The sequence below is a fragment of the Dromiciops gliroides genome, chromosome 6, assembly GCF_019393635.1.
Source record: "Dromiciops gliroides isolate mDroGli1 chromosome 6, mDroGli1.pri, whole genome shotgun sequence".
Lineage (NCBI taxonomy): Eukaryota > Metazoa > Chordata > Mammalia > Microbiotheria > Microbiotheriidae > Dromiciops > Dromiciops gliroides.
Genome location: NC_057866.1, coordinates 98,527,743 through 98,552,447, shown reverse-complemented (window position 1 = coordinate 98,552,447; position 24,705 = coordinate 98,527,743). Strand labels below are relative to the sequence as shown.

The 24,705-nt window shown below is 40.9% G+C and overlaps 1 protein-coding gene and 1 pseudogene across 1 annotated transcript in view; one reads left to right on the top strand and one right to left on the bottom strand.

Moving 5' to 3' along the window:
• The window catches only part of UVSSA (UV stimulated scaffold protein A), a 110,711-nt gene that overhangs the window by 1,004 nt on the left and 85,002 nt on the right, over positions 1–24,705 (top strand). The window contains 5 exon segments of the mRNA XM_043969481.1: positions 5,939–6,038; positions 8,863–9,193; positions 18,542–18,569; positions 18,572–18,661; positions 21,826–22,320. Coding sequence (XP_043825416.1) covers positions 5,941–6,038; positions 8,863–9,193; positions 18,542–18,569; positions 18,572–18,661; positions 21,826–22,320 — 1,042 coding nt within the window. The 5' untranslated portion in view covers positions 5,939–5,940.
• On the bottom strand, positions 3,592–3,782 carry LOC122732037 (annotated as a pseudogene).

The following is a 24,705-nucleotide window of genomic DNA, read 5'->3' as shown; positions in this document are numbered from 1 at the left end:
AGTCTAACTAGTATTAGAATGAACATCTACTATAACATACTTGTCGAATGATCACATCCAGCCTCTGCTTGAAGCCCTTTAAAGAAAGGAAACCCCTCACCTCTTGTGGCAGCTCAATTACATTTCTGGACAACTTTAATTAAGACCCAAAGAGTAAATTTACCTCTTTGCAACTTCTACCTGTTTATTGCCCTTGGTTCTTCCCCCTTGGCTTAATGACCAGAGGCTCTTTTTAAAAGCTAAATATCCCTAATTCCAGTCCTCAAATGACATGGACTCTAGACCCTTCTAGTGCCCTGTCTGGACACTTTCTAGTACCCTTCATGCTTTCTCTCTCCTACTTCAGCTGTGGATGGCTTGTGTATACACATTTTCATTCTTTGCTGCACAAGTAACTGTGTCTTCTTCAAACCCTCCAGCTCCCTCTTGTCTTAGAAAAGCCTTATGTTTTCTTTTTAGTTCTATGGTTCCCCCCCCCCCATTTGTCCTTTGTGTGATTTTCTTACATCTTCCAACCTCTTGAAATATATCCCACTCTTCTTTTTAGATGCTGGGATTCCAAACTCTGCATTATATAGTTTATAAGAAGGAGATAAAGATGAGGAAAGGGGTTAGATCTGTATTTTAATTGCTATAGAGAATTGCCAGTGAGGAAACTCCCTCTACTAGTGAAAGTTGGGCATCTTCTCTGCAACTTCAAGCCTTATATTTGTGCACATTTGTTTGCTTGTTGTCTCCCCCATTGGATTGTGATCCCCTTGAAGTCAAGGACTGTCTTTTTTTTTTTTTTTTGGCAGGGCAATGGGGGTTAAGTGACTTGCCCAGGGTCACCCAGCTAGTAAGTGTCAAGTGAATAAGGCTAGACCTGAACTCAGGTCCTCCTGAATCCAGGGCCAGTGCTTTATCCACTGTGCTCCCAACTGCCCCAAGGACTGTCTTTTGCCTCTTTTTTGTGTCCCTAGCTCTTAGCATAGTGCCTGGCACATAGAAGGTGCTTAAAAATACTTATTGACCGACTTTGTTAAGGGAAGAGATTACCTTTTTGCCTCTTTTGTATCCTAGTGCTTTGCTTAAAGGCACAGTGTCTGACATTTTTTGTTGTTCACTTGTTTTGGTTCCGTCTGACTGTTTTTGACCCCATTTGGGTTTTTCTTGGCAAAGATACTAGAGTGACTTGCCATTTCCTATTCCAGCTCATTTTATAGACGAGGAAACTGAGGCAAATAGGGTTAAGTGACTTGCCCAGGGTCACACAGCTAGTAAGTGTTCGAGGCTAATTTTGAACTCAGGAAGATGAATCTTCCTGACTCCTAAACAGTATTCTATCCACTGTACCACCTAGCTGCCTCCACCTGGCATATAGTAGTCACTTAATAAATACTAACTGATTTAGAGTGTAACCTAGAAATTAAGTGACTTGGCCAGGATTACAAAGCCAACATATGTGGGTCAAAGCCAGTACATTTGCAGTGTGTATGTATGTATGTATGTATGTATGTATATATATATATATATATACACATACACATACATACACATATACACACATACATATATATACACACATATATACACACAAACATATATACACACATGCACAAATATAGCAGTGATACTATTTGTAGACATAGAAGATACCTACAGTACTTAAGTAACCACCATTTGTAATATTGTTTCTTTGTAAACCTACATTCTGAGTTGCAACAGGAAACTCAGAGAATACATCACAACTCTAATGAGAAGGATTTCTTGTCTTGGCAGCCATTCTTATGTATGGGAACGTTGTATCTCATTGAATCATAGACTGCAGGAGTTGGGAGGGACCAGATGACATGATCTTCCTGTTGGTGATACTTGGGCAGAGGGAAGGGAAAGTCCTTATTCAAAGAACTCTTGAACTAGAAATGATCTCAGAGGTCTTCTAGTCCAATCTCATTTTTTCAGGTGAAAAAGTTGAGACTTTTACGATATTTTGTTGATACTTAGTTAAAGCCATACAATATGACCAGTGAGTTGAAAAAATTGTTTGATTGTTTTGTGTCTAAGAATGTATTAATATGACTTTAATTTTTATGATAAACTTAACAATTGCAACAAAACAAGTAAAATAAGGATTGCATGAACAAACATACAAATGCCAGATGATTTACAGTTTAACTATACATTTATATGTATACACACAAACATATATAAAGTTTAACAAAAGATCTGGGCAAAGCTGGCAGAACAGGGATTCATCTTTCTTTCTTTCTTTCTTTCTTTCTTTCTTTCTTTCTTTCTTTCTTTCTTTCTTTCTTTCTTTCTTTCTTCCTTCCTTCCTTCCTTCCTTCCTTCCTTCCTTCCTTCCTTCCTTCCTTCCTTCCTTCCTTCCTTCCTTCCTTCCTTCCTTCCTTCCTTCCTTCCCTCCCTCCCTCCTTCCCTCCTTCCCTCCTTCCCTTCTTAATGGCCTATGGCAGCTCCCTTCTCCATTTCCTGATGTTAGTCTGGTGCTTTTTGGTTTTTGAATGACCATAGCCAGATTTTCCTCTTGAGAGCATCCACTTTCCCTGTGCCCATCTTGTTCAAGTCTGTAGTAGAATAGTTCATTGGTCAGACTCTTTAGGTGAATCCGTTAAGCAGGCAGCCTTGTCTGTTGGACCTGAACCTTCCCATCTCTGAGAAGATTGCATATTAGTCCATTTCCCAGCAGACCTGGTCCAAGTATTTTGGTGAGACCCAGCTCTGATCTCGGTGACCTGCACCTGATTAGGTAGTTTTGATTCATAAAAGGCCTATTTTTATCACGACTAAGTACTTTGCCTTATGTTCTCCCTCTACCTCTCTGGTCAACCAGATAATTTCTTAGCAGCTGAAAGCACTCATGGGTGTATTAATAGGCCCTTTCAAGAGCCTCCTGTTAATGTTTTTAAGCAAGTCAAGATATTTATTGATACCACAGCTCCCCATGCTTACGAAATTTTGATAGTTCCATAAATTTTTGATCATTTTATGTTATAGGTAATTACAGTTAATCCACCAGATGTAGTATAAAGCAAATGCTGGATTTGCCACATATTTGTAGATCAAAGTTGTGAGAACCTGAAAAACTTAAAAACAAAATGATATTTCAATTGAATTGGAACACATTAATAATTATATTTTACATACTACTTTATTTCTTTTTTTTTAATTAATAAAGTATTTTTTCCCCGTTACATGTAAAGATAGTTCTCAACTTTTGTTTATACAAGCTTTCCAATTTCAGATTTTTCTCCCTCCCTCCCCTCCCTCCCTCCTCCCCTAGACAGCAGGTAATCTGACATAGGTTTTATATATATATATATATATATATATATATATATATATATATATATATATATATATATATATATATATATATATATATATATATATATATATATACACACACACACACACACACACACACACACACACACACACATAATAACATTAAACATATATACTACTTTATTTCATAGTGAGAGTAAATATCTAAAAGGTAATATGGGAAATCCATGTATTCTAGTGTCAAATACCCCAGTTTACCACCAGCCTGATGTTTCATTTCTGTATAGCCTAAGGGAAAGCCAATTAATGATGCCCATAAGCAGAAGCAGTTGAACCTGAACTCTTCGGGGCTTTGCTTTTTTTTTCTTCATTGTTTCTGATTTTATAAACTATGTACCCCCATCCACCCATTCTTATCCATATCTCCTGGAAACCTGGGTATAGTGGGGCTTTGGTGGACTTGAAATATTTTTAATAAAGTTCTGATATGCCATGACTGGCTGCAAGGAATGGCTGCAACACAGGAGCCTGGGCAGCAGGGAGCATGTCAAGCCTAATGCTTCTTTTTTAGTTTTAATGCCCCTTGGGCACTGAGTCAGTCATTTTGTAGTTCACCTACAAAATGATGGGGATCATTGCACTTTGTGATCATGGGTTCTGTGACAATTTCCCAAACTTATGACAAAGCTGGACAGTTTCTATCCCTTCTTTTGTTAGATGGTTAATAGTGTCACATTGGCGTTGTCTACACTCTCAGCATTAGCCAACACTTAAGCACAGTGGCTGCAGGGCAATGTATCTTCAGGATGTATATAAGACTGTTCTTAGCTTCACTCCCCTCAACACTCCTATAGCACCTAGGGCGTGTTCTAACCAGGTATCAAAGAATATCATGTGGCCATATCGTCCTGAAAATAACCATCATTATCCAGTGGCCTTCGGGCATTTGAAGGATGGCTTCTTCCCTGGGTTGAACTCCTGTCTCTTTGGCATTGGGACACTGTCCAGTATTTTCCATCTACTTTTCACCCTGCTTTCTCTGTGAAGGACATTATCTTAGTCTACAAAGCTTGCTTAGAGAATGCTTAATGGCTAATTCCCAAGTAGCCTCCTTTCCAGGTATCTCTTTGAGCATCTGGGAAGGCTACAAGATTTCAGGCAGTTTATATAAGACATCAATGACATCATCTTTCTGAATGTCTTAATCCCATTGCTTCACAAGTCACCCAGCTCCAAAGAATCTGTAGCATTGGTTGAAATATTTTCATTGATGCCCTCATAACAGTTCATAGGCACCTCCCATAGGCACCTGGGTGAGAATCTCTACCCAGAACTGGATACCAGTTCTCCAGTAAATCAAACCTGATATACAATTATAAATAGCTCCTTTGGTTCAACTCTGCTTTGTTGTAGGAAAAAGTACTGCTTGTATGCTGCTAATACTGGTGGCTCAGGACTGTGCTTCCTATCCCTCCACATCCCCAGTAACACATCCTGCCTGCATAGAACCTATGAACTTGGAGCCTCTGAGCCCCTTTTATTCTAGGCAGTCAGTTTGGATTCTCTTTTTTGGGGGGGACAGAGTGCTGATTCACAATAATAAATTATATTGGTTTGTGTTCCCATTAAGAATCTTATCCAGGAAAAATGATCACAATAACAATTCCCTTCATCTTATTTGTTTCTAGTCTGTTTTGTGTGTACTTTTCAGGTTTTGTTGCTGTTACTTTTTATATAAGCAGTATGTTTTAACTGCTTTCTTCACTCTGTATCACTTCATATGTCTTTCCATATTCATTTATAGTCTTCATATTTGTCCTTTTATGCTGCAATAATAATCCATTGCATTGATATGCCACAGTTCATTTAGTCATTCCGCAGTCATTGGCCATATAGGCTGTTTCCATTTTGTTTTTTTGTTAACATGGCTTTCTTTTCACCAACCCAACAGCCCAAAGTCATTGTTAAATTCAGTGTTACCAGTTCATAATGGGACTGGCACAAGACAGAAACTGTAGAAGGCAATGGGATATCGCTATTTATCAGAAATGGCTTGCCATCTGCTAAGGGCTGTCTGGGGAGATGTACAGTGTTGTATATTCCTTTCTAAAATTGCTTCTCCAGATGTATGTGGACCATCTTGCAATATGCCTTGGGGGATATATGATATCACTGGTAGCTAATAAAAACCTGTTTGTTAGGGGTTTTTTATTATTTTTTCCTTTATAGGTTTTTCCAGTACGTACTTGTTTTCAGAACAGATAAAATGGGTGTTCTGAGAACAGAATAATAGTTAAGTATTTTGTACCTTCAGAATTCTTTGCAAGCATTAATCCTCATAGCACCCTTGGGATTTGGGTACAGCCTTGTTTCACAGCTGGAGGGATTTAAAAGAGTAACATATTCAACTGGGCAAATAGCTTAAATCAGACGCAGCCTCCAAGTCAAAACTGAAATTTAGTTCTTCCCATTCTCAAACTCTGGGCTTTCATTAATTGCTGTGAAAAGGGTAAATACTTCAGGTGAATCTCTAAGTACTGAAAACCTTGGACTTTCCTACTTTACTATGGATTAGACTCCCAGAAGAATTTTACGTGATTTTTAAAAGAACCACGTCATGATTTAGTGTCTCTCTGTTGGTGCTTTCCAGATATGGATCAGAAGCTTTCTCAGTTAGTGGAGGACCTAACCACTTCGGGGGAACCACAACTGGATCCTGAAAAAATGAAGGAAGTGAAAAAAATCTGCAAGTATGTCCCATGGTTAGGGAGTCACGGGATGGGTGGTTCAGGGTACCCTGTTGATCAATGAATACTTAGTAAGTAAGTACCAGGCACTGTGCTAAGCTCTAGGGATACAAAGAGAAATAAAAGACATCACTTGCTCTCAAGGAACTCACAGTCTAATGGGGGAGACCACATGAAAATAGCTAAGTACAAATAAGATGTAAACAGGACTAATTGGAAACAATCAACAGCCTTAGGGGAGATCAAGAAAGGCTTCTTATAGAAGGTTGAATTTAGCTGAGACTTGAAGGAAGCCAGGGAATCTAAGAGGTAGAGATAAGGAAGGAGAGTGGGGTGCTAGAGGGTCTTGTGCAAGGAACAGCAAAGAGGCCAAAGGATCTCATAGTGTGTGGAAGTGAGTAAGGTATGTGAAGACAGAAGGGGGTCAGGTAACAAAGCTGTTTGAATGCCCCACAGGGTCTTTGATATTTGATGTGGGAGGGGATAGGGAGCTGCTGGAGTGAGTAGGGGTGACGTGGTCAGACCTGAGCTTTAGGAAGATCATGGTGACAGCTGAGTGGAAGATGGCTTGGAACGGGGAGAGAGTTGAGGCAGGGAGATTTGCCAGCAGGCTACTTCAGTAGTCTAGGCATGAGGGGATGAGGTCTGGACCAGGGTGCTGGTAGTGTCAGAAGGGAGAAGGGGGCATAAAAGTGGGATGCCACAAAGGCAAAATCAGCAGCACTTGGTAACAAATTGAATATGGGATTGGTGGTAGTGAGAGAGCGAAGAGCTGGGGATGAACCTGGGTGACTGGGAGGATGAGTGCACCCTCAACAGTGATCGGCAAGTTTAGGAGAAGTGTGGCTTGAGAGGAAAGATGATAAGTTAGGTTTTGGATATGTTGAGTTGTAGATCTCCACAGGATATCTAGATCAGCATATCCTGTAGGCACTTGGAGATACTAGTCTGAGGGTTAGGAAAAAGGTTTAGGCTTGGATATGCAGGCCTGAGAATCGTTAGCATAGGGATGATCATTGAATCCATGGGAACTGACATCAGCAAATGATATACTGAAGAGGGCCCAGCATGGAACCCTGGGCACGCCCCACCATTAGCAGGCATGATAAGAAGATTGAGGGAGGGGCAGCTAGGTGGCGCAGTGGATAAAGCACTGGCCCTGGATTCAGGAGGACCTCAGTTCAAATCCAGCCTCAGACACTTGACACTTACTAGCTGTGTGACCCTGGGCAAGTCACTTAACCCTCATTGCCCCCCCCCCCCAAATTAAAAAATTAAAAAAGAAGACTGAGGGCTGGTTACATGGGTAGGAGGAGAACCCCAGGAGAGAGCAGTATCACAAAAACCTAGTGAGAAGAGGGTGATCAACAGTGTCAAAGGCTACAGAAAAGCCAGGGAGAATGAGGGCTGAAGAAAAGCCCTCGGATTTGACAATAGGAGAGCACTAGTAACTTTAGAAAGAGCAGTTTTGGTGGAATGATGAGATTGGAAGCCAGACTGTAGAGAGTAAAGAAGAAGGTGAGAGGAAAGGAAACGGAAGCCTTTTCAAGGAATTTAGCCTCAAAGGGGAGGAGAGAAACAGGACAATAGTTAGCAGGAATGGATAGATCAAGCAAGGGATTTTTGAGGATAGGGAAGACACGGGCATGTTTGTAGGTAATAGTAAATAAACCAATAGACAGGAAGAGACTGAAGATAAGTGAAAGAGTAGGGATGATAGAGGGGGCAATCTGCTGGAGAAGACAGGAAGGGATGGGATCATTTGTGAAGCAATGGGAAAATCTGTCATCCTGTGGCTGCCCCTTAGACAGCCATCTCCCATTCCATTTATGCCCTACTTCCAACCACACTTATCTCCATCATCTGTCTTCTCTCCTTTTTCCACATAGTGACTTCTGATCTTCATCTCACTGCTGGGCCAAAAATTAGGAAGAAAGAAAGAAGGTGGGGGTGGGAAGTGAAACCAAATTCTTTTTGCAAGGTATTAGTGTCCTAATGTAGTTAATAAAATGCTGGATTTCTTCTGGACTTTCTCTTTATAGAGAACTTTACTCAGTTACTTCTACAGATCACAACCTTTCCAATCCCTCTGCATATGGGGTGAATCTCAACCATATGTTACTGTAAATCTTTCACAGAAGAATCACTGAGGATGCTAAAAGCATTCCTCTGGTTCTTTTAACATGTGGCAGGTACCAGTGTCTCCTGTCTGTCTGTTGCTTCTCATTCATAGTGCATGACTAATTCATCTTTCTCCAGACACAGGTCCTTATTGCTGTCTTTGACTTCACTTCTCTCATGCACATTCTTGGTAATATGCTATGGCTTACTTATACCCTCTGGGCATATTTCCATTAACCTTCTGGATACTTGAAATTTTGTTTCTTCTGAGATTTCACTGTTCCTTTTTCTTTAATATCTTTATTTCCAGGCGAATTTAAGTACCTGTTGGATGACACTTTACAAGCATTGGTTACCCTAATTTCTCTGTCATTGTGGTTAAGATTTCTAGTATATATCTTTGGAGCCCCTTCCTACTTTATATCTGAGGTTTCAAAGAATGATAATTTTCTCATAATTTAAAGACAATTACTTTCCTTAGAAATATTAGGATTGTGTGAAAAGAACACAGTTTTCAGTCTAGGAACCCAGCTAAAAAATATCTAAGAGCCAAAAGCTTATTGATTGATGTGGGGATTTATCTTGAGTTATTTAGCTTAAAGTTATATACTATTTATATAAAAAGAAGGCTTACCTAAAATGAGGAGAAAATGCTAAACCAGTTTGTATTTGTGTTGTTGGCTAAGGATTGTTAATATTTCAACAGATCTTCAGAGGAGCATATCAGTCATGCTTACCATTTACTCATGACTCAGTTGAATCAAGAACATGCTGAGATACGTTTCTCAGCTTTTCAGATTGTGGATGAGCTCTTTACCAGGTCACATCAATTTCGGACACTAATTATTTCCAACTTCCAAGAATTCCTGGAACTCACAGTGGAAACAGACTATGAGCAGCCTCTCCCACCCCCAAAAGAAGTAGCCCAGAAACTGAAGAAAGCTGCCCTCAAATCTATTACAGAATGGAATGAGAAATATGGAGATGCCTACAAGAAGCTTTCTCTTGGATATCATTTCTTAAAGCATAACAAAAAGGTATTTTGCATCATCTTTATCATCATAACATTTCATCTTTCTATATTGTTTTATGATTTACAAAATACTTTGCCTCACAACTCTGTGAGCTAAAACTCCTTCAGCTTTTTCTCTTATAAACAAAAAAACCTTAATATTGTGGTAGAATTTTCAATAATGGTATCATTATTTGCAAGTAATCATTGCACTTTCCTGTGCCTGAGGAGATCATTCTCTGTTCTTTGGGATTACTGTTTATTTTCAGCACATGCTTTTTGACATCATTTGTAAACCTCAATGTATCTTTTAGAGATTTCTGCAGGGTTTATTTTAGCCTTGGGCCAGTGGTACCCTAGTTCTGGACCCATTTCTTAGTTGGAAAGTCAGTGGGATGTAGTAGACAGTGAGTTTCTTCCTAGGGGTCATGCACATTTTATTCACTTTTTTTTAAGCCTAGTTTAAAGCCATGTACAGTATCAGCCATGCAATACCAGTAGGCTGAAAATGGGATCCACTTATTTTATCATTTATAGCCCATAATTATTAAATTACAAATCTAAAGTAATTTTCAATAAAATCTTAGAGATAACATTGTCAATTGTGTATCCTATTGCTGTAATGTTTCCTACCATGGAAGTATGCAAAACATAGGGGTGGTTTATGATTTGTCTTAAATTTCTTCAGTTATAAAAAAGGAACAGTGTTTTTTGCCCTTTCTTCACTGAAGTGTTGTCAGAATTAATAAGGTATAGCAGCTAGAAGAGCCTTTAGAATACTCTCATGTGAGGAAGAGGAAGATGATGTGCTTCCTTTCTTCTCCCCTCCAGGTTGGCTCCTGCAGCCTGTGGAAGCCACATAGCAGCCTCCAGGGCAGGTCTCTGGTGAGGGGTCAAGGTTTGCTTGCAGATATATCTATTATATAAATGTTTTATATGTAATAGAACTACCAACAAATACAGCAGAAAAAATGTAGTCAATTAGCCTTTCCACATGATTGTGGGAGTCTTTACTTTTGGGTAGGAACTCTTGTTATTTGATTTACTATGAAGAATTCTTCCTCGACACAGCCAATTTAGTCTTTTTTTGTGTGTGTGTGGGGCAATGAGGGTTAAGTGACTTGCCCAGGGTCACACAGCTAGTAAGTGTAAAGTATCTGAGGCCGGGTTTGAACTCAGGTCCTCCTGAATCCAGGGCCAGTGCTTTATCCACTGCACCACCTGGCTGTCCCCAGCCAATTTAGTCTTGCATCACATTTGAACCCCATCTAACTAATAGTTAGGCAGTGACTCAAGGAGGTAACTGCAGAGGGGAAGAGGGAACAGGGAAGGTTAGTCATTTGCTAGAAGAAAAGCCCCAAGGTCCAAATTTAGTCAGCTTGGGAGCCCTGCAGTCCTCTTGAAGTTTAATTCTTCCCCAGTCTCAGTCTTTCCTTTTGTTACTTTCCCCCTTCAAGGCCACCTGGGTTATTAGTTTTAACATTATTTCACCTGTATAGAAGAGGGGGGTTTGGGATGGAATACACAGTATGATTTTCCCTGCCTGGAAACTCTAGGGTTGGTCCTTAGCCTGTGTCACACAAGAGGAGGGACCTGTTGATAGCAAACTATGTAGTAGCCTGTTACTTAAGGTTGCACTTCAGGAAATGCCTAATAGAGTAAGATAATTTCTTTGGTTGCCTCCTATTTATCATTTTCTCTCTTCAACCTTGTTACTTTAGAGGGTTTTTTTTCAGGTTGTGCATCTTACAGTAAAAAATGATCATTTAACTCTTACCTTCCTTGGCATTTTCTTCTTGAGCCAGCCATAAGAATACTGAGTAGGGTAGGGAAAGATAAGTAAAGTGGGTTTATTTTGTCCTTAATTTCCTAGTTAGTTTTTTTTTTAATCTAAAGGACAATCAATTCAACAAATATTTAAGAGTCTGCTATGTGAAAAGCATGGTGCTTGGTCTGGGAATGCCAAGATAAAAAATGGCATAGTGCCTGTCCTCCTAGAGCTTACAGTCTAATGGATTACAGTATGTCCACAAATTTGATGTAAGGTAGAGACATATACAAGGCTATAAGAAGATTTGAAGAAAAATGGATGAAGAGAGAGAAGTTGGCACCTAAAATTAAAGGGAAAGGTGGATTTAAGTAGATGGTGACCGAAATCTATTCAAGGCCTATGTGAATGAACAGAGGCAGAAAGGTGCAGGCAAACTCCATCAAGGAATTTGGCTAGAACTGTAGAACAGTTAAATGTTTGAAACTCTGGAAGACTTTGTTTATATCGATGAGTCAGAATCTGTATTTTACTATAATCCATACAAAGATTATACAGAATTTAAATGATGAGCAAAACAGTGATATGCTATAATAGCTATTACCAAATTGACTCTAACAAGATTCAGTATTTAGTTTGAGATCAGAATCTGAGAGCAGAGATGAAAATGAAATAGAAAATTACAGAGACTATAGGAGAAATGAGGATCCATTTTTGCCACCAAGCCTCAGAGCATTTGTGGCTATTTATACTTCAATATTTCAAATACCTATGATTTCATCGATGCTGATGCTCCCTCTCAATCAGGGCCTCTTTGTGCCTTGGTGTGGTTGTTTAATGATTTCCTGTGACCAACAAAATCTATTCCTTTGTGGCCAGCTGTCCATTGATGAGCCTTTCTACACTTAGCAAGGCTAGTCCTTGTGGGAGATTCTATGTATTTCTAGGGCCTCTTGGAAGCTGTGCTCCATTGACATAGTCTTCTCTAATTCCAGGTCACCTCTATACCGTGATGAAACATCAGAGGAGGGCTTTAGTGGTTATTTTTTATGCTGGAAAATATAATATATAATCAAGAAATAAGAAACCAAGCACTCGAAGTATTCATAAGCATCACTCCTGTACAATATATTCTTTTCTTTCTTTTTTTTTTTAGGTTATACATGTGCAATCATGTAAAACATTTCCATATTAGTCAATGTTGTGAAAAAACACAGACCAAAAAACAAAAAAACAAGAAAAAAAAAAGTAAAAAAAAAGTATGCTTCGATTTCTCTGGAGGTGGATAGCATTTTTTCATCATAAGTCCTTTGGAATTGTCTTAGATCATTGTATTGGTGTGAATAGCTAAGCCATTCACAGTTGATCATCGTATAATATTGCTGTTACTGTGTATACTCTTCTGCTTCTGCTCACTTCACTTTGCATCAGTTCATGTAAGTCTTTCCAGGTTTTTCTGAAAGCATTCTGCTTATCATTTTCTTATAGCACAATAGTATTCCATTATAATCATATACCACAATTTGTTTATCCATTCCCCAGTTGATTAGCATCCCTTCAATGTCCAATTCTTTGCCATTTAGTGGATATTTCTACTGGTATTTATTGGTCATGCTAGAGTGTGGCATAATAGAACTTTTTTTTTTAACCATGGAATTTATTCCTATGATATGGTTATAGCAAATATAGTTGCTATATAGTTTGGGAGGTTTTTTAAACCTCCCAAAATTCCAGGTAGAAAAATAATGCTTATGAAATGGTTTCTGCACTGGAAAAAAGTGTTGAATTTGGAGGCTCAGGACTTCAACTCTTAACCTAGCTTTGAATCTTTGTGACTGTGTGTCTCTGAACCCATTTACTCATCTGGAACTAGATGATCCCTGGGTTCTCTTCCAAGTCTAAATCCCAGGATCTGGTAGCTTCATATGTATTCTCCATTCCTTATGTTAGGGTAGGCATGAGCATGGATAAAAAGGAATAAAGGAATTATCATGGCGAGAGGATGGAATAGCATGACTAAATAAATCTATTTGCATGTGCTTTATGGCACTTGAGGGCCATACACACCTTATAAATATTTTGTAAGGAATCTGAAGTCACGTCCCAATGAGCAGTTCTTGTCCCACTGTCTTTTGATTGAGAACATTTTTAAAATCTCCATTTAATTTTCTTTTTTGTTGTTGTTGTTTAACTTCAAACTTCTGGTCAGTTTCTTTTAAAGCCTGTAGTGAACCACTTCAGCAAATGATGACAGGGTCCACTGTCTAGACAATAAATGAAATAGTTTTCAGTTTGGCATTTGTAAAAGGTTGGAATAAAATGATGAGAGGGGGGCAGTAGTGGTTTTCATTTTTACCCAAACATATCTTGAGTGAGTCTAAAAGAGAGACCTACTACTGCCTTCAGTGACCACATATGATTTTGAAGTTGAGGCCTTGGCCTTTTCCATTTGCTTTTCTCCCCATAAAGCAGCAAGTATTTTATCACCTGATGATTTAAGAGAGGTGACATATTTGCAGTTCTGTACAACTTTTCACTAGGAGAATCACATAACTTCATTCCCATACTTTACAAGGCTCTATTATTCAAGTTTTACTATACTTCTGGGTGTCAGGGAAACATTATTAGCCCATTTTACAGGTGAATAGAGATGAGTAATCTGAACTGAAAAAAATTATAAAAGGGACTTGTTTAGTAATATGCAATGACACCTTGTGCCTGTGCTCTTGCAGTTTTCCAGACCCTGGGTCAACACTTAACCTGTGGCTGGACTCTTCTCTATACTACCAGGGCAGTTATTTATTTCCATTATGAATGAGAAAATGTTACTGTTTGATTTACTAAGAGAACTTGTAATGTAGGCAACAGTGGGGGAGGTAGAGGCATTTCACTTGCTTCTAGACAAACTCAATCGAATCAATGCTGCTTTCTTCTTATACATGACACCTTGAGTTCTTTAGACTTCTTGTTGTCTGGGAATATCCTTGTTTGAATGAATTCAACAAATATTTATTAATGAGCATCTACCATGGGCAAAGCCCTGGAGAGACAAAGATGAAAATGCAGTATTCCCTACCCCTAAGCAGCATGCAATCCTAGGGACACGTACATAAGAACTGGGCCTAACAATAGTAATAACTGACATTTACATCGTGCTTTAGGGTGAATGAAGTACATTATAAATAAACAATAGGTCAGTGACCCTCACAACTGTCCTGTAAGATAGGATGTGATCAAGGAGAGAGCCAGATAAAATAATCTTAGGAAAATTTCAGGTCTCTTCGGAGGTGTGGAGACCAAATAGGGATTCCAGTCAGACGAAGTGATTTGTCCCATCTTCACTTGGGCCATTAAGATGACAGATACAAGACAGGGACCCCAGTCTCCCAACTCCCAAGTTTTTACTGCTGTAAGCTGCTTCTCATAGTTGTAGAATCTTGGAGTTGGAAGAGACCACAGCTTATAATCTAGTACAGCTTGTAGTTAAATGGGAATCACTTCATAAGCCCCCTGGAGAGTTGTCATCCATCTTTCTCTTGACTATGTTGAGAGACAGGGAACTCATTACCTATTGAGGCAGTCCATACCCCTTTGGAAAACTCTAGTCCATGGGAATTTTTCTTTATATCCAGCTTGCCAAGATCTTTTTAGATTCTGATTCTGCTATCTGATGTGTTTGCTCTCCCTCCCAGCTTTGTGTCATCTGAAGATTTGATGTACTTGTGACACCTATCCTTTCATCCAAGTTATTGCTGAAAATGTAATGGAGTCATTAAAAATTTATCAACATTTAAGTCAATCATCCCCAACTTTCAGAGATAGAGACCTTGCTCTTCTCTGCTAGATCCATTAAGGCAAGGGAAAAGACGATAATAGGTTGGGGGGGGGGGTTATTGAATTTTATAACATGAAAGAGCCAGGAACATTCCATCTTAGGGAGGAGTGGAATATTATTATTGTAGCTTAAGCAATATAATTTTTTTTTTAGGGCAATGAGGGTTAAGTGACTTGTCCAGGGACACACAGCTAGTAAGTGTTTAAGTGTCTGAGGCCGAATGTGAACTCAGGTCCTCCTGAATCCAGGGGCCAGTGCTTTAATCCACTGTGCCACCTAGCTGCCCCAGCAATATAATTATAATGTCCGAAAACATCTGGGCTCAGCAAAAGCCCTAGTTGTTCTAAAATACTATGTTTCTTCTAATCCTTCAGAAACAAAGCTTGACTTTAACCCAGACTGAGCTTTTTCTTGCTGTGTGACCTTGGACAAATCACAAAACACAAAGATTTCATCTTTCCCAGCCTCAGTTTCCTTACTTGTAAAATTGAGATCATAGCACTTATCCAGTCCAATTATGAGGACTCCTTGTGAGGATTGAATGAGCTTTTTGGGTTTGACTTTTCATGACCCCATTTGCAGTTTTCTTGGCAGAGTTAATGGGGTGGTTTGCTATTTCCTTCTGCTCATTTGTAGATAGGGCAACTGAAGCAAAGTTAAGTGTCTTACCCAGGGTTACACTGCTAGCAAGTGTTTGAGGCCAGATATGAACTCAGGGCCTTCCTGACTCCAGGCCTGGTGCTCTGGGCCACCTAGCTGCCCCTTCAGATGAGCAGATGTAGGTAAAACCCTGTGTGATCATGGTTAATTTATAACTTATTTTAATAGAATCCTCTTGATTGGCTGTCTAGCTCCAACCTTCTATGCCCTCAGCAGTAATCTGTATACCTGCAGAGCAGCCCTGGCCCAGTGCACTGGGCTGGTGGGAGCAGCATAAGGGGGTATGCCATTGGGAGAGAGTGCCATGGCCAGTATGTTTGCCTGCAAATCAGCCCAGGAAAGAATATAAGGACAGCAGAGAAAAAGTAATGCATACTGTTTGTGCACGCTGCCTCCCCAGGGCTTGGGTGTAGGCTCTCATCCATTTGGAGAAGAGCCATGCTCTAGGGGGATTAAATTGTCATAGGCTGATGCTTCTTTTCCCCCCTTCAACGTACCTGCAGGTAATCATCATAATAGTTTAGTTTGGTTCAGCAAAGTGTATTAAGGGTACATTATCTCATTTGAGCCTCACAGCAACCCCGCGATTATCCCCATCAACATAGAGAGGAAGAGACAGCCAGGTGGTACTGTGGATAGAGCACTGGGCCTGGAGTCAGGAAATGCTGAGTCAAATTCAGCTTTAGATATTTAGTAGCTGTGTGATCCTGGCAAGTCATTTAATTTTTTTGGCCTGGGTTCCCTCATCTGTAAAGTAGGGATAATATAACTCCTACCTCTGAGGGTTGTTTGTGAGGATCAATGAGATTCTTTGTTAAAAATACACAGTGGAGGGGGCCTCTAGGGGGCGCAGTGGATAAAGCACTGGCCCTGGAGTCAGGAGGACCTGAGTTCAAATCCGGCCTCAGACACTTGACACTTACTAGCTGTGTGATCCTGGGCAAGTCACTTAATCCTCATTGTCCTGCCCCCAAAAAAAAATCAATGTGAAAAAAAACCAAACAACACAGTGTGTAACACATAGTTGGCACTGTATAAATGCTAGTTATTATTAACAATAATCTGAATTCATGAAAAAAAAATCATGGCTTCCTTACTTCCAAGTTCACCATGCAGTCACTATGATGTTAGTTGGATATTTCTCACTATTGGATTGACTGTTCTTGGCACCTAGTACTGGAGAATGTGCTTTGGAGCATCTGTTCTCTTGCCTTCTGACTGGGACTATGGTTTCTTGAAGGTTAGGGGGTATGACTAGCTTATGTGTGTAAGCTGAAGTCAGTGGCCTGAAGAAACCACAGGATTATTGGGGAAGAATTTTTCTGGGGTGGGGAGAACCTCAGAAAGTAGTTCATGGCATCATAAATCAGCAGCAACTCCCCAAAATCCACCTGGACTACCTGTTTTTGTTAGTGAAATCAATGTAAAGGGCTCATTCTAGTCAAAGCTTGATTTTGGGGGAAAAAGTCTTCATGACTGAGTGAATGAAAAAGCATTTCTTAAGTGGTAACTGTGTGTAAATCACTGTGCTAAGCTCTGGATTAAAAAATAGAAAGTCAAGGCAGGCCCCTTGACCTCGGGGAGCTCATTATTCTGGTGGGGGAGAAACAGGGGGAAAGGAGGTCTCAGCTACAGGGGTGTTGGGAAGGTTCACTGTCTTTAGGGTCAACTCTTTGGGATCCATGGAAAGACATGGGGAGCACCTAGTCTTTCATACTGTGTGAAGATAATTCTAAAACAAAATAATCAGAAGACTGACATTTCTAGGGAAGTCTTTTCCTTAGTTTCTCTCTCTCTCTCTCTTTTTTGCAGAGCAATGAGGGTTAAGTGACTTGCCCAGGGTCACACAGCTAGTAAGTGTCAAGTGTCTGAGGCTGGATTTGAACTCAGTTCCTCCTGAATCAAGGGCCGGTACTTTATCCACTGTGCCAACTAGCTGTCCCCTTTTCCTTAGTCTCAATTAAAAGTTCTTTGAGCTATTTAAAATCATGATATGGCATATATTACTAGTATCATCATGGAAGTAGAAAGTAGAATTGGGTGAAAGGAAGGCAGCAGCTGCTGCCTGTGACCCCAGTGAAGGGACCAACCTGTCCCCTTCCTCTGGACCCATCACATAAAGCTTTCAGAGCCTATACCTCTGGTCTGGTGCTCCAAGACTGGGTCTGACACTGGCTGTAGAACTGGCTGTGTTGGAAGGAGGGCCGGTAAGAAAGCCATGTAAAGCCTCAGCTTGGCTAAGCCATGAAGCTTAGGAAAGGGACTATTCCCCCCAAACTGGGTGGCTTTCTCTGTATGCTTCCCTTGGGAAGCATATGTATGTCCTTGGGAAAAAAATCTTGTGTTTCAGTGCTTGATATCTGAGGTCTCAGCCCTAAGCCTGGGGGAAGTGACTCTTGTCACAAGTGGTAGAACACAACATTGAAGCAAGGTCTTTGGAGTCTAAATTTGTGCCCTTCCCATGAAAAGGTGCTTGCCTTCTTTAAGAGGGGCACCTGTGTTTCTTCTTCAGATTGTCAGAGCCTCGCCCCTTAGCCATACCAGCCTGCATTCTGCAGCCCTATCTTAGACCCACCTCTTACTTTCCAAATTGTTTTAAAAGATGTGTTCCCATCCTAGTGCCGTTAGCTTTCTCATGTTTCGAAGCCTATTCCTTTCTTCTTTCTTTACAACAGCTGCCTCTTTTGTGGTCAGTAGTAAGACCACTGAATGATTGCATATTTCTAATAGATTTATAATGTGTTGATCTTAAATTTGAGGCTATAAATACTCCTGGCAGTGTGAGGGAGGGGTAAGAATCTTGAGTTTAAGAGCTCTCTGCTACTTAGCAGGTGTGTAACCCCAGGCGAGTCTGAGCCTCAAGCTTCCCATTTGTGTAATGGGTTGGGTGGTACTTAAGAAAAGTCCCCAGCTCCCAAGGTGGTTGTGAGGATCAGAAGGTAACGAGTGTGGAAGCACTTCTAGGCTGCTAACATAAAGGGCTGCATCTAAATGCGCATTCTTCTTTTTTGATATCCAAGTTTCATTTTAGTAGATAACTTGTTTGTGGACATTTGAAGCTCTTTGGTATTTTCTATGGACAGGCCTAATGCTTATTTTTAATTTCTCAGGTGGATTTTCAAGATGTTAGTGCCAGGACTTGGCCGAAAGAAAAAGGGACGAGGAGAAGCAAAAACGGTTAGACAGCATCTATAAAGAAAGGGCCAAAAGAATGGAAAAAGAAATGCAAGGCAAGTTGTTGAAAGCCGTGTTCATTAAGAGAAAAATGTTTTTTTAAAACTGTCTATTCATAAAGTGTTGTGATGTGCCTTTTATAGTGTGGGCTCAGCTCTGACCCTCTCTGGCCCTCCGTTTCCTTGCCTGTACGATGAAAACAGTTCTTAAGCTCTGCATCTTTTACCAGGTCACTGAGTGAAGTGCTGAGTGTGCTTTAGCTGGGCAAGCTAGTGTAAGTGGAGCTACTGATGATATTAGCCTAGTTGGCAGAGTGTGGGATTCCTCCCAGTGCCCACTGCTTTACCCTTGTGGAGCTCTGAGGACTCCAGGCCCATTCCTGACATAAGCAGCACAAATGACAACCAAAGACAGGTTATAGGACTTGGCCTGGGGCAGGCGAGGCCAAGTGTGGCTCTGGGGTTCCCGAGGGGGAGATTGTTCCTGATAGAGGCAGTGAGGTGGCTCAGTCGATGGAGTGCTGAGCCTGGGGTCAGGAAGTCCTGAGTTCAAATTTGGCCTCAGATACTTACTAGCTGTGTGACTTTGGACAAGTCACTTAACACTGTTTGCCTGACTTTCCTCAACTGTGGCATTGTTGTTAGGATCAAGTGAAATGATACTTCCCTGGCCCACATTAGGTGCTAGAGTAATGCTTATTCTCTTCCCTTCTGATCATCTCATCTGCATTCCTCTTCAGAACAAATCTTTGAAAAATGCATATGTACATTATTTAATGATGATAAATACATTATTGTGCATATATTTACTATTCCGTAATGAAGTCTGAAAGAAAGCCAGATTGTGTGCTGATGGTTCAGCAAATTTGTAAAGCAACAGTAGCAAGAGATTTTCAATGCCTCTCCTTTGCCATCTAGTGGCCTCACTCAAACTTGGCTGGATTAGCATGTCCTTGGCCTTTCCTTGCTCTTAAGGAAAGATGCGCTAAGATAGGGGTTCTTTTTCCAGGGGGTGGAGTATAGTGTCTGAGGTTCCAAGATTAAGAACCCCAGGTCTAGGATATACTTAGAACTTTAAGTTTCTTGGCTGTGGTCTTTGGATTACTGATGGCCAGAATTTCTTAGCTATCCCATCTACTATTTGCCCCGGAATTTCCTCTAGGTCAGTATCCTTTGGTCTACTTTATGGTTGGCCAGTAAAGAGTTGCATTTCATACTAAAATGTCGGGAAGGTGCCTAGAGAGGTTGGAAAATGGAGTCTGGAGGAGAAGAGGGAGAAGGAACAAGACTAAAATATTACAGTTGTCTCCTTTAAGAAAGTTCTCTGTAGTGCCCAGGATCAGAGTTAGGGATGGTAGTCCTGTTGTTCCTTTGTCTTGATCAGACCATGGCTGTGCTCTTGTGTTTGGCTCTGGGTAACATTTTCTGAAAGGCATCAAAAACGAGCAGGTCAGGGGCAGCTAGGTGGCGCAGTGGATAGAGCACCGGCCCTGGAGTCAGGAGGACCCGAGTTCAAATCTGGCCTCAGACATTTAACACTTACTAGCTGTGTGACCCTGGGCAAGTCACTTAACCCCAATTGTCTCACCAAAAAAAAACCCCAAAACCAAAAAACAGCGACAACAACAACAAAAAAAAGTGAGCAGGTCTAGAGGAGGGTGGCCAAGATAGTGAGGGGCCTGGAGACTATGGGGTGAGGGGAGAAGTTGGAAGAATTGGGGATGAAAGAGAAAACTTGGGCCTAGGAAGTCATGCTCACTCTTTTTAGGTATTTGAATGAGGATTAGACTTGTTATGTTTTATTTTGAAGGACAGAGTAGCAGATTTTTGTTCACTCTGGAGAACTTTGTGTCCAAAAGTGGAGTGATCTCCTTGGGAGATGGAATGCCTCCAAGTGAAGGCTGAGGGGATTCCTACTCAGGTAGAGTTTGGACTTAGAAGCCCTCTAAAGACCTTTGTAATTCTGAGATTCTGTGAGACCTCTCTTTTCACATTGTCCTCTTCCTTTTTGACTTGGGTTCAGCATTAAGACCTGGAGTCAGCATCTTATTTGACCTGACCATGACCTTGGTTGTTGAGTTTCCTAAATAAAACTATTTACTCCATGCTCTCTGAGAGCCTTACCTGGATGATAGTATGTATGATCTGCCCTTGAATTTTTTTTTTTGGTGGGGCAGTGAGGGTTAAGTGACTTGCCCAGGGTCACACAGCTAGTAAGTGTCAAGTGTCTGAGGCCAGATTTGAATTCAGGTTCTCCTGAATCCAGGGTAAGTGCTTTATCCACTACGACATCTAGCTGCCCCCCTGCCCTTGAATTTTGATTGTCTGAAGACTACCTAGAGAACCTCATGGGGGATCTTGTGGCCCAGAGACCCCAGTTTGAGAAAAATTGATCAAGGGATTATTTAGCTAATTAGAAACCGGTGCATGAGATAAGAGTTCTAATGACCCCAAAGCATTAGAGAGCCTCCCTCTTTCACAGGGAGCAATTTCTTCACTTGGAGTAACTGGCCAATTACAGAAAGAAAAGTGGCAGGAAGGAGAAGTAGTAACAAAGCAGATGAGGGTGTTGAATAATTCATAGGACCTTTATTCTTTTCTCAGGTAAGTAAAAAGTCGGCTTGGGATTGGGAATTCAGTGTCCCTTAATAATTTTAAACTGACAGCGAACTTTACCAAGCTATTTCTGCTTTAACATCTTACTTGGTATTCATAGATCGACCAATGGCCTGCCAGAACAACATACGTTTTAGGAAGTGCAGCATCATTACGCAGTGTCATCTCTGAGAATAACCTTGCAGATCCATCTGTTGTTCTTTATGGTTTATTAAGCAATTAAAAAGCCATCATTGATAAACATACTGAGGGTTTGAGTGGAATATACTGTGGGAGAGGTTGTTTTTAGAGGGATGTGTGTGTGTGTGTGTGTGTGTGTGTATGTGTAAGGGAGAGAAGAGAGATAGGGACAGAGAGAGAGAATATGTGAATAGGATTGTGAACATAGAACACTTTTACAGCCCATCACAGCCCATCTTATTTGGTGCTGAAAAGTCAACCTCTCCTCTGGCAGATAGAGGAGCATTATTTGGCAGATATAAGAGGATTTGCCTACTTGCTCCAAGGGGAGGAGGCTGAGCCTGTATGTATGGATTCGCTTTTGAGATTTTGGTGTTTACTAATCCATCTAGCAGCACTGAAATACCTCCCCTGTCTTTTGGCAGAAATGTCTGAAGAGATTGAAATGTGCCTAACAGAGATGGAGAATTGCTTCAGACTGTTAATGCCCTTTGATTTGACCATGAGAGATGTGGAGGTAGGAGCGGTGGCAGCCAGGGCTGCTAGGTCACACAGAGATGCCTTGTCAGTGGCTTTGAATGGTACAGTCACACAGCCAGCATCTGGTTTGAGGCCTGATGACCAGGAGCAGCCTTGTTGCAGTAAAGACTTACTTCCTCCATTTCTCTGCCCGAAAGAAGTTGGAAACAGAGATTGGCCAATGAGGTCGAGACCTTCAGAGCCAAAGGAGGTGGATCACAGGGAGTGTGCAGAAGATGATTCTGATGACGACGATGATGACGATGAAGTCGACTACAATGATGATGATTATGATGACGACGACGATGATGATGATGATGCGGATGGGGATGGGGATGACTTTATAAGAAGCCACGGTCTTGGCTCCCATAAGTACTCTTTGAATTTGGAAATCCCTACAGGTAAAGAGAACCCTCATTTCTATAGTGCTTCATTGATTATAGTGTGCTTTCCTTACAACAGTCTTGCAATGTAGCTAGTATGAGTATTTGCTACTCTTTTTTTTGGGGGGGTTAAGTGACTTGCCTAGGGTCACACAACTAGTAAGTGTCAAGTGTCTGAGGCCGGATTTGAACTGAGGTACTCCTGAATCCAGGGCTGGTGCTCTATCCACTGCGCCACCTGGCTGCCCCTTGCTACTCATTTTTAGTTTATTTCATAATGCTTGACATCCAGCCAAACTGGATTATTACTAGCTTTTCTATATATTTGGCATTACATCCCCTGCCTCTGTGTATTTCTACAAGCATATTCCCCAGGCCTGGAATGCCATTCCTCATCTCTGCCTCTCACAGTCCTTATCTACCTGCAAAGTGAAGCTCAGGTACCATCAGGTGAATTCTCCCCTGATTCCTCTCTCCCCCCACTTGTTCATGTTCTCCCCCTCACATTACCTTGTGTATCCTTGTCTGTGTTCATGTTTTATAATTTTAGTAGAAATTAAACTGCCAAAAGGCTGCAACTGTTTATTTTTACCTTTATCTCCTCAGGTCCTAGCATGGCCTTGCACGTAGTAGGCACTTGATAAATGTTAACTGATAATTTTGTTGAAATGAGGCTCAGGGAGGTTAAATAATTTGCCTGTGATCCTGTGCCTAGTTAAGTGTTAGAGGGAGAATTTGAAACAGAGTTTCCCATTTTTAACTTCAGTCTTCTTTCCATCATGCCACAAGTCATTTATTGTACTTGGAAGTGTAACTCTTTATTGGAGAGACCATTTGAGAATTTTTAAATTAAATAAGTCCTTTTTTGTCTGGAATAGCATGATCTTTATTGAAAATGGATATTTCCATCGCATAGTGGCTATATGCTTGATAGCCCAGGCTTCTCCTTGAATTCCTGTCCTTTGGTTTCCTTTTATCTCCTTTACATTTTTTGCTAGTCATGAATCAAAGTCAGGCTTCAGGGCCTTCCCTATTGAAGACCTCCCTTTAATATTTATGTTGTGGGTGAGATTTGTAGGATGCAATCAAGTTTTCCTTTAAACTTTTTATTTGTCTTCTGGACTGCATGTCAACCATATAAGTTGTTCTCTTGTCATGCACCTACTGTACCAGAGAGGGTGTAAGCACACACTCTGCCTAATATTTCATTGTGCTCGTTGGAGTCTTAGTGACATGCCAGCACTGCTCAAAGCAGAGCCACTGAGCATGGTTGCAGAGGCCCCTGCCAGTGTTGGGTGGAGTGAAGGGCAATGGTAAACACAGGTAAAGAAGAAATAGTCCCAGCCACTCCTACACCCCACAGTCACTGTGAGGCCACACAGGCTGAGAGAAAGGACCCTGGCCTGGAAGCCGGCATATCTGGGTTCACCACAGGCAGGGCCTTTTAATGATCTGTATCACCTAGAACAAGTCACTTCATCACTTAAGTGCTTCCTATCTACCAAGTTGGGATAATTCCTGATTCCATGCCTCTCTCCCGATAAGACTGCAAGGTTATCCAGAAAACATATACAAAGCTTTTGAATTCTTGGAACTATGAGGCCAGTGGAAAGTTCAAAACACACCTGCTCTGATAAGCCCCAAAGAGAGGAGAGCAGAGATTACTTTCCTACCACATCATAGAAGTAAAAGAACTTTCATGGATGCAAATTAGGAGAAAAAGCTTCTTTGCCTGCCAATTTCCCCCTTGCTTAGGTGCCATAGTGCCCAGAAGTCTACCATTAAAAATTCCTTTGGTTTGATAACTGCCTTCTCCCGGCAATTAGTAATGCAATATTCCTAATAATAATATGCCAATCTTTGTAAGGTGCTTCCATGGTATCTCCTTAGATCCTCCCTATAACTCTGGAAGGCTGGTTCTTATTTCATTCTACTTTGGTTCATACAAGTCTTCCAGTGTTTCTCTGAATTCCTGATATTTCTTGTTTCTTACTGCAAAATAATCCATTATAATCATATGCTACAGTTTCTTATCATCTGGAGCTGGAAGAGACCTCAGAGGTCATTAAGCACCCCCTTCATTTTACAAATGAGGAAACTAAGGCCCAAGGAAGTTAAATGACTTGACCAGGGTCACACAGATAGTAAGTTTCAGAAGTGAGATTTGAACCAAGATCTTCTTACTCATTTTGGGCACCCATTTTTCCCCCAGTTTTTTTGAGCCTTCAGTTTTCAGAGGAGGGAACTGAGGCCCCAGGAAAGGAGATGACTCCTCCAGGGTCACACAGCTATTAAACAGCAGGACACTACGATTACCAGTTATCAAAGAATTGGAATACGCTAAAATTCACTTTGCCCTGAAGATGTACTGAACATAACTTAGGCTTTCTTTCTTTGACTAGG